Consider the following 15,775-nt stretch of genomic DNA (forward strand, 5'->3'; position numbering starts at 1 on the left):
TGGTTCTTTGCTAGGTTAGTGCAATGAGGCATTGAGGTGTGTGTGGAAAGTGTTTGAGACGATCCAATCCAAGTACACATGATCATGATCCCATCTCTTTGACCTCTTTATCCCAACCCATGGTATCCTAAACGCCTTACTCTCAATGGGAGACGAGCTACGAGCTCTGATCTCCATGCCCGCCATTATGCCTGCTGGACGATGAAGTGCCGCCAGGATCAAGTAGCAGATGTGGTTTGAGAAAGTGCTCGTCGAGACGGTTGAACAAATCCCCTGCATCTTGCGTTGTTGCATTCAGGATCTGCGTGAAAGCGGCTCTGGGGTTCAGGGCAGCAAGTCGACCGCCTTCGCTGTGCTGTGTACTGCCGCTTTCGGGATATGGGTTGTCGATATTCCTCGATGGTGTTCCCCGTCTCGCATCAGGTGGTAGGTCGAGGTCATCGTCACTCACTGTGCTCTCATCTTCTTGCACCAGCAATCCTTGCTCTGCTTGGCTTTGCTGATCATCCCGCCTCACGCGTGAGCTGTTCCTTCGATCAAGTCCAGGCGGAGTGCTTGTGTGTCCTCCGCCACCACTGTAGCTCGATGTGTCAGCTCTGCTCCGGTGACGACCAACATTTCCCAGGCCAATCCCGCCATTACCCACACCGACGCTGCTGCTTTTCGGGGTGTGTCCAAATGCAGCACCATTCCTTCTTGCATATCCGCCTTGCGGCACAGGTTCGATGTCAAACTCGTCATCGCTGTCTATTTCTTCCACCACCCCTGTGCGAATATTAAGAATTTCTAACATGCGTGCTGTTGTGCCACCGAAGATGATTACGGTCAATACGACCGTGACGAGCACTGTGGCTCGCAGTGCAGCGCCATCTTTGCCGCTCAGACCGGCGGCAAGTGCAACACCGACAGCTCCTCTTAGACCAGCCCAGAAAAGCATGATCTTCCAATTGTTTGGTATTTCTTCTGCCAACGTCTCTTGCCCTCTTCGCCTCGCTCTGTATCTGATGAACCAATTGATTGCTGCGCTCAACGGGAACACCGCACACCATCGTGCCACGCAGATGCCTATCAGGGTGACGAGGATGAATAGTGGCTTGTACTCGAGCGTTCGTTCGGTGAAGAGCGATAATCCCAAGTAGATGAAGATGAAATTCTCGGTCAGCTGCGCCATGAGTGAGAAGGTAAATTTGGTCGTCAGTTGTGTTCGGCGCGACATATTGTGGTAGGCGTAGTGCTTGAGGCAGATACCGCAGAAAAGTAGAGACACGATACCTGTCCGACGTCAGTATATGCAGCACGCACCATGTTTGAACGACGTACCACTCATATGAATAGCATTAGCAAAGAAATACGAAGCATATGCGATCAAGAAGACCAGACAGCTTTCAATCTTCGGATCGCGCCGAACGTGGGTGAACTTCAGTAGCAAACTTGTGCCGAGTCCTATCACGAGCCCAAGCGCCAAACTGCCAAAGAAGACCAGCAAGAAGACTCCAATACTTTCGAACAAGCTGAGTATGGTGAGCTTTCCAGCTTCTTCTCCCGCCTTGTACTTCTGCGCCGTTTCGAACAGCACGATAGCAATGGCATCGTTCAAAATGCTCTCGCCGAATATGACAGTGTAGAGCTTCGGATCGACTTTGTAGGTATTGAATATTGCCAGGATCGTCACAGGATCGGTAGCTGAGAGTGTTGCGCCAACAGACATAGCATCGACGAAAGAAATATCCAGACCCTCCAGAGGTATGCGCGTCCATAACCAGAGAATTATCCCGAGTACAAGCGCAGATATAAAGGTTCCGGCAAAGGCGAAGGTCAGAATACTGCCGATGTTGCGGAAGAAGTTTCCTTGGTGCAACTCATATCCGCTGGCCAGAATGATGGGCGGCAGTAGCAGGTTGAAGAAGAACTGGTAGTCGAAGGTGACGACGTCCAGCACGCTGTTCACGCTCGTCAAACGGAGGATAAGTCCAATGACCATTCCCGCGAAGATTGACACGACAGTCTCGTGCACGGCCTGGATCTTTCTGCTTCTGAGGAAGTAACTGGTGAAAAAGGCCAGGACCAGCAGACAGATCAGGATCAAGAGTGCCCATGACGAGTATATTTCCTTCTGCCCTGCTTCAGGGTCTTCTTCGTCGTCTGAGTCGGATGTCTGTCGCGCAGCCAGCTGTATGGCATTGCGCGCGACGAAGTGGGAGAAACCCATACTGGTAGCTGGTGCTGGCTATCGCATTGCTCGGTGATGGGCTCGCAGTAACTTCGGCTGCGACTGCGATGGATTGCGGAGAGCGAGGAAAGTACAGTATGGGGTGGTGCGCGATTGGAGGCGGGGGCGGAGGCGGAGGCGGAGGCGGAGGCGGAGGCGGAAGCGACTGGTAACAGGACCTCAAGCGCGATAACTCGAAGCTGCTTTATCGCCGGGTGGTCGTCGTGGTTGCTGTTGCTGTTGCTGTGGTTGATCAAGCTTGCGTTGCCTGGTCTGGTCTCGAGAACTGCCGGCTAGCTTTCTAGCTTTAGGTTCGCGGAGTTCGCCTTTAACGTGCAGACGGTACGGTACGGTCCCTGCCGCGCTGCAGCCCTATTATAGAAGGGTTTCGCAACTCGGCGAGTACGCCGCTCCACGCTTAGATAGGAAGCCAAGAAGGCCTAATCTAGCAGTAGACAGTGCACTGCACTAACTATGTTTGCGAGGCCGCTCTAGCGCTAGAGCGGCCTATTTAACCGCTTGAATAGGTCGCTAAGTAAGTAAATATAGTATAGCGTACTAGAATAACCTAGTAGCTCCGACCGTAGGCCTTTTACGACTTTATCGCGTACGCGTCTTCTTATAGTATTAGATACTAAATGTTATCGTTCTTATTACGATCTTAGCGACTTGTATATAGAATTTAAAGTTACGTAATAGGGCTAGCTAATACTACTCCGGGGATATTATTAGACCTAAGCTATAAGTAACCCGAAGTTACGTAACTCGATACCTAAGGCATCCGCTAAGCGGATAAAAGCCTCTTCCGCGAGAGAGCCTCTCTCTCTTCCTTCTCTAACTCGTTATTAATTTAGATAGCTATCTAATTAATATCTTAATAGAATAACGAGTTCCTTTATTACCTACGATAACGTCGTAGGTACTATCGTTTATATCTATATAAAGAATTATATCGCTAGCGATCGCTATCGCCCTTTTACGCTTCTCGTTATATAATAGCGCTAATAAACCTTGTATTATATTAGGACCTATATACTAATCTATATTAAGTATAGTAAGCTACTTAACCGTAGTAATACCGCCGATCTGTTATAGATCCTTTATAACCGCCTACTAATCGTAGTAGCGGCTCGGAATATATAAATACGCCTAACTAAGTAGAAATAGCTAGTACCTAGTTAAACGGTATACTAGAGTAACAACCTCTATAGGGTCTACGACCTAGCCTTATAGATATCGATAGTATACTATATTAGCCTTTACCTAGCAATCTCTAGGACTTCTAGTAGCTCTTTAGTAGAGTAAATAAGTAGGAAGCCGCTAAATACGTCTTTTAACGTATAACCGCGTTATACTAGTTAGTAGCTACTCTTTATTAATAATACTAGTAAGAAGTAGAAACACTAGAGCGAGTATAATAAGCCTATTATAAGACTAATACCTACCTTAATAGCGAGCTAGTATAGGCTCGTACGGAAGTAGAATACTAACGCTAAGCCGCCGAGGTAGTACGTAATATACTAAATATCGTATACTAGCAACGTAATAACCTTGCTTAGTAAGCCGCACGTCTATAATAATAATAGTCTTCCGTAGAAGATATCGCCCGCCGAGCTAGCAAATAAGCTACTCGTATCCGTCGTAACGCTAAAGCGTCCTTATTATATAACTTAGTCGGCGGCTAAGGACCTATACTAAATAATAGCCGACCCTTATTCCGTCGCCTATCTAATATATACCTAGTACCTAAAGATATTATACTAGGTAGTAGTAGCTTTCGTCGACCTCTTAGCGCTTTCGACTATCTCGGTCGTTTACGCTTCGGCCGTTTAAATACTAATCCTAAGGGTTAGGATAATCCTATTAATATTAATAATAACTTCGGTTACGACCTAGTACTACGATCTCGCGACCGACTAGACTCTCTCCGCCGCTCTAGGTTTAACCGTAGCTTTAACGACGATAATAACTATACTAGATATAATAAGAGCGAGAAGTATCTAGACCTAGAGAAATACGATAGAGACCGTAAGAAGCTAAAGCCCTTCCTTACTAAGCTTACGATTAAGTTAATAATTAATAATAACCGCTTTCTAATACTATAAGACTAGTTAATATATACGTATAGTCGTACTACCGGCAAAGCTCGCTCGATAGTCTAGCTATATATCTATTACGATAAATAGGGCGTAATCGTAGATTTCGACGACTTCGATAACTTCTATAACCTATTAGTTAACGCCTTCGGCGACCCCGACGAGGTCGCTACTACTAGTTATAAGCTAGATAACTTAAAGTAGAAGAATAAGGAGTTTACTTACTATCTTACGAAGTTTAATCGACTTAATGCTTTACTCGGTTATAAAGGCTAAGCCTAGGTTAACGCTCTTAAGCGTAGCTTGTCTTCCGAATTAAAGATAGCGCTTAGTAATATATATAATAAGCCTACTAACTTCTTAGTATTATATCGCTATCTAACTATTATCGATAATCGGCTCCGCTAATATCGCGTAGAAAGTAGCCGCGATAATACTAAGCTAGGATCTAGTAATACTACTAACTAAGGCTCGAATACTAACTATAGTAATAATAACGCTAGCGGCTCTAATAATAGGTACGCTCCTTAAGGATACGTCGCTCTATATAATAACTAAGGACAATTTACCTTAGCGAATAATAGTAACAATACTAGTACTACTATAACTACGACTACGACTATCCGTAACCCGGACGCTATAGACCTCTCTACTACTTAAGGTTAGAGTTAGGGTTAGGGTTAGAGTTAGGGTTAGGGTAATTGTCGTCGCGTAATACTTAAAAAGAGAGATCGCTGCCGCCGCGAAGGTTTATATCGCTTCTATAGTAGCAATTACGTCTACTTCGATACTACTTGTCTAGAGCTTATCTACTGCGCTTAAAGCCGCGGTAATCGTCTAAATACTAACGTCTCTACCTTCGGTACCGCCGCCGCTCCGGCCGATCTACCTTCTACCGATAATAAAGACGCTTATAGTAGTAATAAGGAGGGAAAAGTATAGCTCTTAGACAAAGTCGCGTTTAAAAGCCTATACCGATAGAGTTACCTATACCGTTATTACCGAAGAACCTAGGCTACTATTATAGAAGGAAATATCGATAGTAGAAAGATTTATAGATTAGTTTATTAGTATTATTAGGAAGTATTATACCTAAGGGCGATAATTAATATCTCGTTTTATATTATACTTTAACGGCTTATAATAAACCTTAGTCTAGCTTACTAGATATAGGGTAGGATATCGAATACTAATTATTAGTAATAGTTAATTGCGGCTATACCGGTTTATCTTTTATTAACTTATATTACGTATACTAATACTAGCTCTCTATCTATAACCTAAAGGAGCCTCGTAGATTAACTACTTTCGACGGTAGTTTCGTAGTAGACGTTACTTAGTACGCTAGAGCGACTATTAATATTAATAGCTATATCGAATATAGGGCCTTCTACCTTACTATATTAGGATATTATCCTATTATTCTCGGCCGCCCGTAGCTTAATAAATACAACCCTCGTATCGACTAGAAGCTTAACCGAGTATAGTTCGACTCCGATTACTATAAGGAATATTATAACGACTTATATACTATCGTCTATGCCTACGGCTTATCCGACCGTAAAGATAATAATACGCTAGCTTACGCCGAGCCCGTAGCTACGTAGCACTATTAATAGTAACTAGCTTATAACCTATCGGATAATACCGATACGGTAAAACTTATCGACTTAATATAAAAGTACTACGTATAACGCGATTGTCCTATACGCCGATTAGTATTAACTTAGTTCTTATCTCTACCCTTACCTCCGCTAATTCTATTACCTCGACTAGTATAGAAACGCTTATTACTATCGCTTATCTATATTGCTAGTATAACTATAGCTCTAGTAAGCGTATAGGTCTTCGACTAGTAAATAAAAAAGAAGGATTTATTCGTATTCGCTATATTATTACGAGATATAGAAAAAGAGATAGCTAAGAAGAAGTATATTAACCCCGCTAATAAAGTCCCTTAGTACTATTACGGTAGGCTAATATTGTTCTCGTAGGAAGATACGAAGAAGTTACTACTATACCGACCTAGATAGAATTACTATATCGATATTATTAAAGGTAAGGAAACGACGTATAGCCCGCTCTATAGTATATTATACGAGGAATTAGAAGTCCTATATAACTATTTAAAGGACAACCTCGATAAGGGCTTTATTTAAGTATTAACCTTATAGTACTCTTCGCTAGTACTATTCGTTAAGAAACTCGGTAGAGGTTTATAGTTCTACGTAGACTATTGTAAGCTAAACGAGATTATAGTAAAGAATAGATACCCTATCTCTCTTATTTAAGAGATACTCGATCGATTAAGTAAAGTAGTAATATATACTAAACTCGATATTATCTCGGCCTTTAATTAACTTCGTATCGAACTAGGTTACGAGTAGAAGATAGCCTTCTATACCCGTTATAGTCTCTTTAAATATAAGGTTATACTATTCGGGCTCTATAACGTACTATTAACCTTTTAGTAATATATTAATAACGCTCTCCGACCCTTCCTCGATATATTCTATACCGCGTATCTAGATAATATACTTATCTACTCTAATTCGATCGAAGAATATCGCTATTACGTACGCTAAGTAATAGACGCACTCCTTAAAGCTAGCCTATAAGCTAATATATTAAAGTTAGAGTTTAAAGTAATAATAGTTAAGTACCTAGGTCTCGTTATTAGTACTAATAGTATCTATATAGACGATAAGAAGATTAAAGCCGTATGCGACTAGTCTATTCCTACTAATATTAAAGATATATAGTCCTTCCTTAGCTTTACGAACTTCTATCGACGCTTTATCTATAACTTCGTATATATTATTAAACCTATAGTTCTACTAATATATAAAGATACGCCCTTCGTATAGATAGTAGCCTACTAAGACTCCTTCGAACGACTTAAAGCTACGTTTATCTCTATACTAGTATTAGCTTATTATAACCTAAACCTATCCGTAATAATCGAAACTAACGCTTCCGATTATATTACTACTAGTATTATATCTTAACTATATATCGACGGCGTATAGAAACCTATTACTTACTTCTTAAAAAAGATAACGCCCGCTAAATATAACTACGAAATCTACGATAAAGAGCTTCTCGCTATTATTAAAGCCTTTAAATCGTAGAGGCCCGAATTAGAAGGTTACTAATCTAACGAAAAGCCTATCCGAGTTATTACCGATTACCGTAATCTATAGTTCTATATATCTACTAAGCAACTTAATCGCCGCTAAGCTCGCTAGAGCGAATTCCTTAGTAGGTTTAACTTTAAGATTACGTACCGTCCTAGTAGATAAGGAGCTAAGCCGGACTCGCTTATACGTCGCTCCGCCGACCTACCTTTATTAGCTAAGGACCTACGTATTAAATATAACTATTAGCTTATATTAAAGCTATATAACCTAGCCGTAGATCTCCGATCCGCCGTATATAAGATCTTCTCCTTAGGGTTAGGGTTAGGGTTAGGGTTAGGGTTAGGGTTAGGGTTAGGGTTAGGGTTACGTAACCCTAAGGTAAATAATTGCAATTCTCGAAGAAACGGACAATTTTACGACTTTTACGTTTTTTACGATAATAACCCTTAGGGTTAGGGTTAGGGTAAGGGTTACGATAAACCTTAATTTGCGAAAGCCTATATTAATACTATAAGTAACGATATAGTTATATTTACTATAAAGGCTCTCGGTACCGAGACCTTTATTAACGCTAAGGATATTACTAAGCGAGTTCGAGATACCTCGATTAAGGATACTCTCTTCTAGTAAGTAAAAGGATACCTCCGTAGTAGAATAGACCCTTTTAATAATCTCCTATTATCTCCCTTAAACTATAAGGTTAAAAATAATAACCTTTTATTCTACCGCGACTATCTTTATATACTAGAAGCTAAGGAAATAGATAAGTCGCTCCGTACTAATATTATTTATACGTACTACGACTATTCCGCCGCTAGCTACTCTAGTATTATAAAGACGTTCTATCTCGTTAGCCGTAGCTACTACTAGTTACGAATATACGAGGATATTAAGCGATATATCGGTATCTACTATATCTACCTCCGGACTAAATCTTTAAAATAAGCTAAATAAGGACTTCTTTAGCCTCTATCCGTACCGACTACTTAATAGAAGAGCGTAATAATAGACTTTATTACTAGTCTTTCTAATAGCTCCGGTTATAACTCGATCCTTATTATTATCGATCGACTAACTAAGATATAGTACCTTATTCTATTCGTATATAAAGAAAGATACTCGAACGCTTAAGTAGTCGTAGATACCTACCTTACCTATATTTAGAAGCTTTATAGTCTTCTAGATACTATTACTTCCGACCGCGGTATATAGTTTATCTCTAAATTCTAGAACTACTTATATAAACGCCTACGTATTAAGCGTAACCTATCGACCGCCTAGTATCTATAGACTAATAAACAAACTAAACGCTTAAATAAAGTTATCGAGGGATACCTCCGATTATATATAAACTACGAGTAAGATAACTAGAGCCTTTAGCTCCCCGTCGCCGAGTTTATAATAAATAACGTATCCTCCGAAACTACCGGATTGTTACCGTTTTAAGCTAGTTATAGCTATAATCCGCGCCTCGGAAGTAAGCTATTAATATTACTAGAAGAAAACCTACTACTTAACTATAATACTTAAGCCTAAATCGACTACTTATAGACCCTCGAAACCTATCTTATTAAATAGATAAGATATTAGTAATCCTATATAGAAGACTCCGCTAACTAATATCGCCGACCCGCTCCTATCTACTATATTAGTAATAAGGTCTTTCTATCGCTTAAAGGAATAAGTACCGATCGACTAAACGCTAAGCTCGACGTTAAGAACTTAGGACTATATAAGATTATTAAAGTCGTATTACCGTACGCGTACTAATTAAAGTTGCCTAACTTAATATATATATATAACGTCTTCTATACCTCGTTACTAACCCTAGTACCGAAGATAGGTATACCTAGTTAATAGTACGAGCCGCCGCCGCCGCTAGTTATCGATAGAGATAAAGAATAGGAAGTAGAAAGGATACTAGATATAAAAGGAAAGGGCAAGAATATCTAGTATAAAGTAAAGTAGATTAGATACGATAAACCGATATAGGAAGTTACCGAGAACGTTACTAATACGCTAGAAGTAGTAGAAGACTATTATACTCGATATCCGCGTAAACCGCGACCGCCGCGTATTACTAACTCCGCGATACTAACGCGACTAAGCGCTCTACTATTAGTCGCTATAATCGTAATACTTTAACGATAAGTAAGTAAAGCGCTATAGACGTCGCCTATAAAGAGAAAGAGTACTATTACGATCTTAGCGACTTGTATATAGAATTTAAAGTTACGTAACGGGGCTAGCTAATACTACCCTAGGGGTATTATTAGACCTAAGCTATAAGTAACCCGAAGTTACGTAACTCGATGCCTAAGGCATCCGCCGAGCGGATAAAAGCCTCTTCCGCGAGAGAGCCTCTCTCTCTTCCTTCTCTAACTCGTTATTAATTTAGATAGCTATCTAATTAATATCTTAATAGTTCTATACTATAATATTAGTTAATTAAGGCTTCTAAGCTATTAATAATAGCTGTTCTTAATTAGTTACGCTTCTATAGTCGCCCTCGGTTATACCTAACCCGGATTTCTACTCGTAGTCGGTCTAACTTATATACTTTGTTAATAACTTTGTATTTAACTCGCTATAACCTAAGCTGTCTCTAGCTAATCGACCGCCTTCTTAAACGCCTATACCTTCTCGAGAGCGTACGGATATATCGGATACTATAGTATAGTATCTCGCTTACCTCTACGGCGAAATAGTACCCCTTATAAGGCATAAGGAGAGCTAATCTACGCGTACGGCTCGTTAGTTAACTTAACGCGCTACTAGTATTAGTAAGGCTCTCGGACGGACGGAAGTAGAAGACGAAGAATATAAAGAGCTACGCCCTAGGTAGAAAGCGCTAGCCTTAGGCATTCGGCCTATATAACTCTAACCTACTACTTAGCGCTTAGTATACCGTACAAAACTATTCGGATTTACGTAGATAGACTTAGCTCTTTATCGAACCTATTAAGTCTTATATCTAGTATCTACGTATACGTTACTTACCCGTAATATTAGGTTCGATCTTTAATATAGGAAACGCTAAGGTTTATTAGGAACCCGAGTAAGATAGCTAGGGGAACGCTACCTCTACCGTACTAGAGATAACTAGGGACGAGATTTATCGTATCTTCGAGAGTCTCTATACTAGATAGTAGACGATAGAAGCCTAGCTATAAGCTACTTATTCCGTACTCTAATACGCGGAAGCGTCTCGCTAGCCCGGGCCTCCCGAAGCTAGTTTAGTACGAGACTAGTCTACGAACGAGATCCTAAAGGGACTACTAGAAACTCTCTCGGCTTCCGGCTAAAACGTAACGGCATCCTACGAGTAGAAACTACTATCGTAGGATAGGAAAGCTAAGTCGTTCCGGGACTACCTACTACGACTAAGAAGTTCGTACTAAGTTCGTTCTAGGCTAAAACTAAAGCTCTCCGAAGATTACTACTAGGATACTATATACGATACCCTACTAGTAAAGGAACGCGCTAGGATACGCTACTTCTAGGAAAGAGGAAGCCTTACGAAAGGAAAGGACCCCGAAGCTTTCTTCTAGTAACTTAAGGACGTCTTCGCGGATAGTAACGAAGCTATAAAGGCGCTAGAGCAACTCTAAGCCCTAAGGCACTCCTAGGGACAACCTTAGTACGACTACTAGCTAGAATTCGATAGCCTCCTACTAAGCGTAGGCGGAGACCGTTAGATAGACGATACGAAAATCGGTTATTTAAAGAATACCTTCTCGAACGCGGCTAAGACCTATACTACCGCTATACTAAAGATTAAGGATTACTACCTCTATACGGAGGAGGTCGAGCGGATTATAACGAACCTCGAGTCGATAGATTAGTTTAAATAGGCTACGAAACGCTAGCAAGAAAGGAAGAAAGAAGTAGCGAGTCCTATAGTCGTTATTCCCCCCTATATAGCCCCCGCGGCAAACCCGAAGGTCGACTCTAATAGAGACGTAGTTATAAATCCCGCTTAAACTAACGCTTCTTATAGAAAGAACCGTAGAGCCTAATAATCGATAGCGGAGAAACCTAGGGCTAAATAGGTCGACTCTATAGAAAGAGAGAGGCGTAAGGAGAAAAGACTCTACTTCCGCTATAGAGCGAGTAGATACCGTATTCGAGATTACCCGTACGCCCTACCGGCTTAGCCTACTAAGATTAGTATCGCCTCCGTATAACCTATTCTAGAGGATACGGAGGAATAGTCGGACTTAAGCAGTTCCGACTCGGGAAAAGAGTAACTCCTACTCGTAGTTAGGAGTCGGGAGTAGATAGAGTATAAGTAAAGAAATAGGAAGAAGTTAAAAAGGATATAAACGGGAATCTTATATATACTAATATAGTCCTCGAAAATAACGTCGGAACTTCTACTCTTATCGACGAAGGATACTAGTATTACGCTATAATTAATATAGGCCTAGCTAAAGGCCTCGGACTTAGCTATATTAGCCGTAAGTCCCGAGAAGTAAAAGGAGCGTCGGCGGTAATATAAGACGCGAAAATTATAGGAGTCGTCGCCTTCTAGATAGAAATTAACAAATTCTAACAAATAGTATACGCTTACGTCGTACCGGGATTAGCTTTTCCTCTTATCCTAGGGAACCTATAGAAGGTATATAATAAGGTCCGGACTGCGCCTAAAAAACGATAGTACTACTATAGAAGGGCTCGGTATTAGATTAAAGAAGGGCGCTATTACCGCGAGGTCGATATAAATAGGAATATCGCTATAATTAACGCTATAAGAAGCCTACTTGCCGCGATAATTACCGAGGATATTAAAAAGGCCCTAAAGACGAAGAAATACCCGACGATCGAGGAGCTAAAGAAGAAGCTACTCTTAGAGGTTCGCGATATAGCCGCGCTATTTTATTAAAAAGAAGCCGATAAGTTAGCGCCCTATCGCCCTAGTATCGACTATATAATAGAACTCTAGGAGAAACTAGACGGATCCTAGCCTTAACTCCCTTAGGGTCCGCTCTATAGTATATCGAAATAAGAACTCTTAGTCTTACGGAAGTCGCTAGACGAGCTCCTAAAGAAGGGGTTTATAAAACTAGCGAACTCTAAAGCGGCGGCGCCCGTACTATTCGTTAAGAAGCCCGGGGGAGGACTACGGTTCTACTACGACTATAGGGCGCTTAATGCTCTAACGAAGTAAGATAGATACCCCCTCCTACTAATCCCGGATACTATAAGGAACCTAACGGAGGCCCGGTAGTTAACTAAGGTTAACGTAGTCTCGGCCTTTTACAAGATTAAAATAGCGAAAGGATATAAGTATAAGATAGCCTTCCGGACGAGGCTAGGCTCGTTTGAATAGCTAGTATGCCCGTTTAGTTTATCCGGAGCCCCGGCTACATTTTAACAGTATATTAATACTCTTTTATAGGAGTATTTAGACGACTTCGCGTCGGCGTATATAGACGACGTAGTTATCTACTCGAGCGGGTCGAGGGAAGACTATTTCCGTAAGGTAAGAGTAGTACTTAAGAAGCTTTAGGACGGAGGCCTTTACCTCGATATTAAAAAGAGCGAATTCGCCTAGAAAAAGATTAAGTACCTAGGATTTATCGTCTACGCCGACGGAGGAGGAGTATTAGCCGACCCCGAAAAGATAGAAGCTATATGAAAATAGGTAGCACCTAAGACCTAAAAGGAAGTTCGTCGTTTCTTAGGATTTACGAACTACTACCGTATATTTATACCGAACTATTCTAAGATCTCCGCGCTATTAACTGCGCTTACTAGTAAGGGAACCCCGTTCGCCTAGGGAGAAGAATAGAATAAAGCGTTCGAGACGCTAAAGGACAAATTCTACCGCGCCCTAGTCCTTACCTAGTAGGACCCGTCCCTCCCTATCTTTCTTAAGACGGATTATAGCGGGTTCGCGATTAGGGGCGCCCTTATCTAAGAAAAGGCGGGAATCCGCCGACCGGTAGGCTTCTTTTCGAAGAAACTAAATAAGGCGGAGATTAATTACGATATCTACGATAAGGAAATGCTCGTAGTTGTATCTAGTATTAAGTTTTAGGACTCTAAGCTAAAATTATATAGCCTCTTTACGATTTAGACGGACTATAAGAACCTAGAATACTTTATAGTAAAGCGCTAGCTATCCGAAAGATAGATCCGATAGTAGGAAGAACTAGCGAAGTACTAGTTTACCCTAGTCTACTAGCCGGGAATCGAAGCTATCTTACCGGATACCTTATCGAGGAGGGAACAAGATACGTTAGGCTAAGACAATAAGCTTTCAAGGTTCCGGAGATTCTTAAAGCCGGACCTCTCTCTAAACTAGCCGGAAAACGTCTAGATTTCTAGTACTACTATTTGTAGCTTCCCGCGTATAACGAAGGCGAGCCCGTTATCTCTACTCGCGAACGAAACGGAGCCCGCGTAGCCTTCGCCGGAAAGCGCTAAACTATTCTAGGACCTAGAGATAAACGATATATAGAAGAGTATTATCGAGAAAGATGCGGTATACTAGACGGTAGTACGAAAAATCCGTAAGGGAGGTAGAATATTGCAACCGGAAATTAAAGCAAAAATTTAGATCGGGGATTGTATAATAGACCCTAAGGGGTTCCTTCGCTACTGCGGTAAGCTCTAGGTTCTAGGAGCCCTAGCGACGATAGAAACCGAATATAAAGATATAGGGGCCGAGGAACTATAGTAGGATATACTACGTACAAAGATTATCTAGTCGATCTACGACTCGCCGCTCTACGGCTACCCTAGCTAGGATTCTACTACTTCTATACTAGGTCGCGACTTTTACTAGCCGCTATAGTCGAAGTAGGTACGGCAATTCCTACGGAACTATAACTATTGTAGATGCAATAAGGTATAGAGGGAACACAAATACGGCCTTCTAAAACCCCTACTAGTACCCGACCGTTTCTTCTAGGAAATCTCGATAGACTTTATAACTAACCTACCGGAGTTAGATAGGAACCGGTATCTATAGGTAATTAAAGACCGTCTTAGTAAATAGATCGCCCTTATCGGTACTCCCTCTATAAAAGTAGAGGAATGCGCGGTTTTATTCCTAAAATACTAGGTTAGGTATTACGGACTTCCTCGTACTATTACTAGCGATAGAGGTACGAATTAGACGAGTACTTTCTAGAGAGAGATATATCGACTACTCGGCGTAAAGTAGAGGTTAAGCTCCGCCTACTACCTACAAACCGACGGAGGTCCTAAGCGCGTAAACTAAGATATATAAGCTTACCTACGGAACTATATTAACTAGATATAGTCCGATTAGAACTAATAGCTTCCTACGGTAGAACTAGCGTTTAACGGGAGACACTAAGCGGGGTTAGGAATAAGCTCTTTCTTCGCGACTTACGGTTACGAATCTACCTCCCTCGTTACGTTAGAGGAGGACCTAGCTATCGATAAATAGCTAACTATAGCGAAACAGGCGGAGGAGTTCGTAAATAAGATTAAGCAGATCTTAGATCTATACTAAGTATAGATAGCGGAGGCCGTATAGAAATAAGAGGATAGCGCGAACAAGACTAGAACTCTAGCGCCGGTATATCGTATCGGAGACAAGGTCTAGCTCGACCTAAGGAATTACTAGACCGGTAGACTAAAGAAGAGCCTCGACTCGAAGTACGCTAAGTATACGGTAGAAGAGGTATTATCGCCTATCTTAGTATAACTCTCGGGGATACCTAGTAATATTTACCCGGTATTCTATACCGACCTTCTAAGACTTACGAGCCGGGACCCCCTTCTAGGGTAGGTAACCGACGACGAATAGCCGGACTCTATCTTAATCGAGACGTATAAAGAGTAGTAGGTCGAAGAGATCCTATATGCCTAAAAAAAGAAGCAAAGCTAAGGGCGAGAAGTACTCGTAAAATAGAGCGGGTACTATAAACCTACGTAGGAACCCCTAGACTATATCGCGGATACCTCCGCGCTAGACGACTTCGAAGTAAAATATAGACAAATCGAGGAGAACGATAGGCCTCTAAGAGATTAGGAAAAGAGAGGAAAACGGAAGAAATAACGCGGTAACCTAGAGTTTTTCCGCGGAGTAACGGGTTTATAGATTCTAAGGACTTTTATTAACTTCTAGAGTTTGGATTTTCTTACTAACTTATTCGGCTTAGGTTTACTAGAACACTAGAGAAGAGAAACATAATTTAGAGTTAAGAAGAATTTTATTTAGGTATTTATAAGTAAGTATCGGGTCTCCGCCCGAAATTAGAAGGTTACCTTAGGACTATAAAAAAAAAAAATAATAATAATAATATATCCGAAACTACCTAGAGCCTACTAGAAAACCTACGGAAACCTTT

General features: G+C 41.3%; 1 protein-coding gene across 1 annotated transcript; it reads right to left on the reverse strand.

The window, feature by feature from the left end:
- Positions 1 to 15: 15 nt before the first annotated feature.
- On the reverse strand, positions 16 to 10,763 carry MYCFIDRAFT_207945 (uncharacterized protein; the record flags this gene model as incomplete). Its single annotated transcript, XM_007929151.1, has 6 exons — positions 16 to 103; positions 162 to 1,272; positions 1,303 to 2,227; positions 2,262 to 2,375; positions 2,404 to 2,482; positions 10,759 to 10,763. The coding sequence occupies 6 exons, from the start codon at positions 10,761 to 10,763 to the stop codon at positions 16 to 18; spliced, it is 2,322 nt and encodes a 773-aa protein (XP_007927342.1).
- Between the last annotated feature and the right edge of the window lie 5,012 nt (positions 10,764 to 15,775).

This window comes from Pseudocercospora fijiensis, assembly GCF_000340215.1.
Source record: "Pseudocercospora fijiensis CIRAD86 unplaced genomic scaffold MYCFIscaffold_5, whole genome shotgun sequence".
Taxonomy (NCBI): domain Eukaryota; kingdom Fungi; phylum Ascomycota; class Dothideomycetes; order Mycosphaerellales; family Mycosphaerellaceae; genus Pseudocercospora; species Pseudocercospora fijiensis.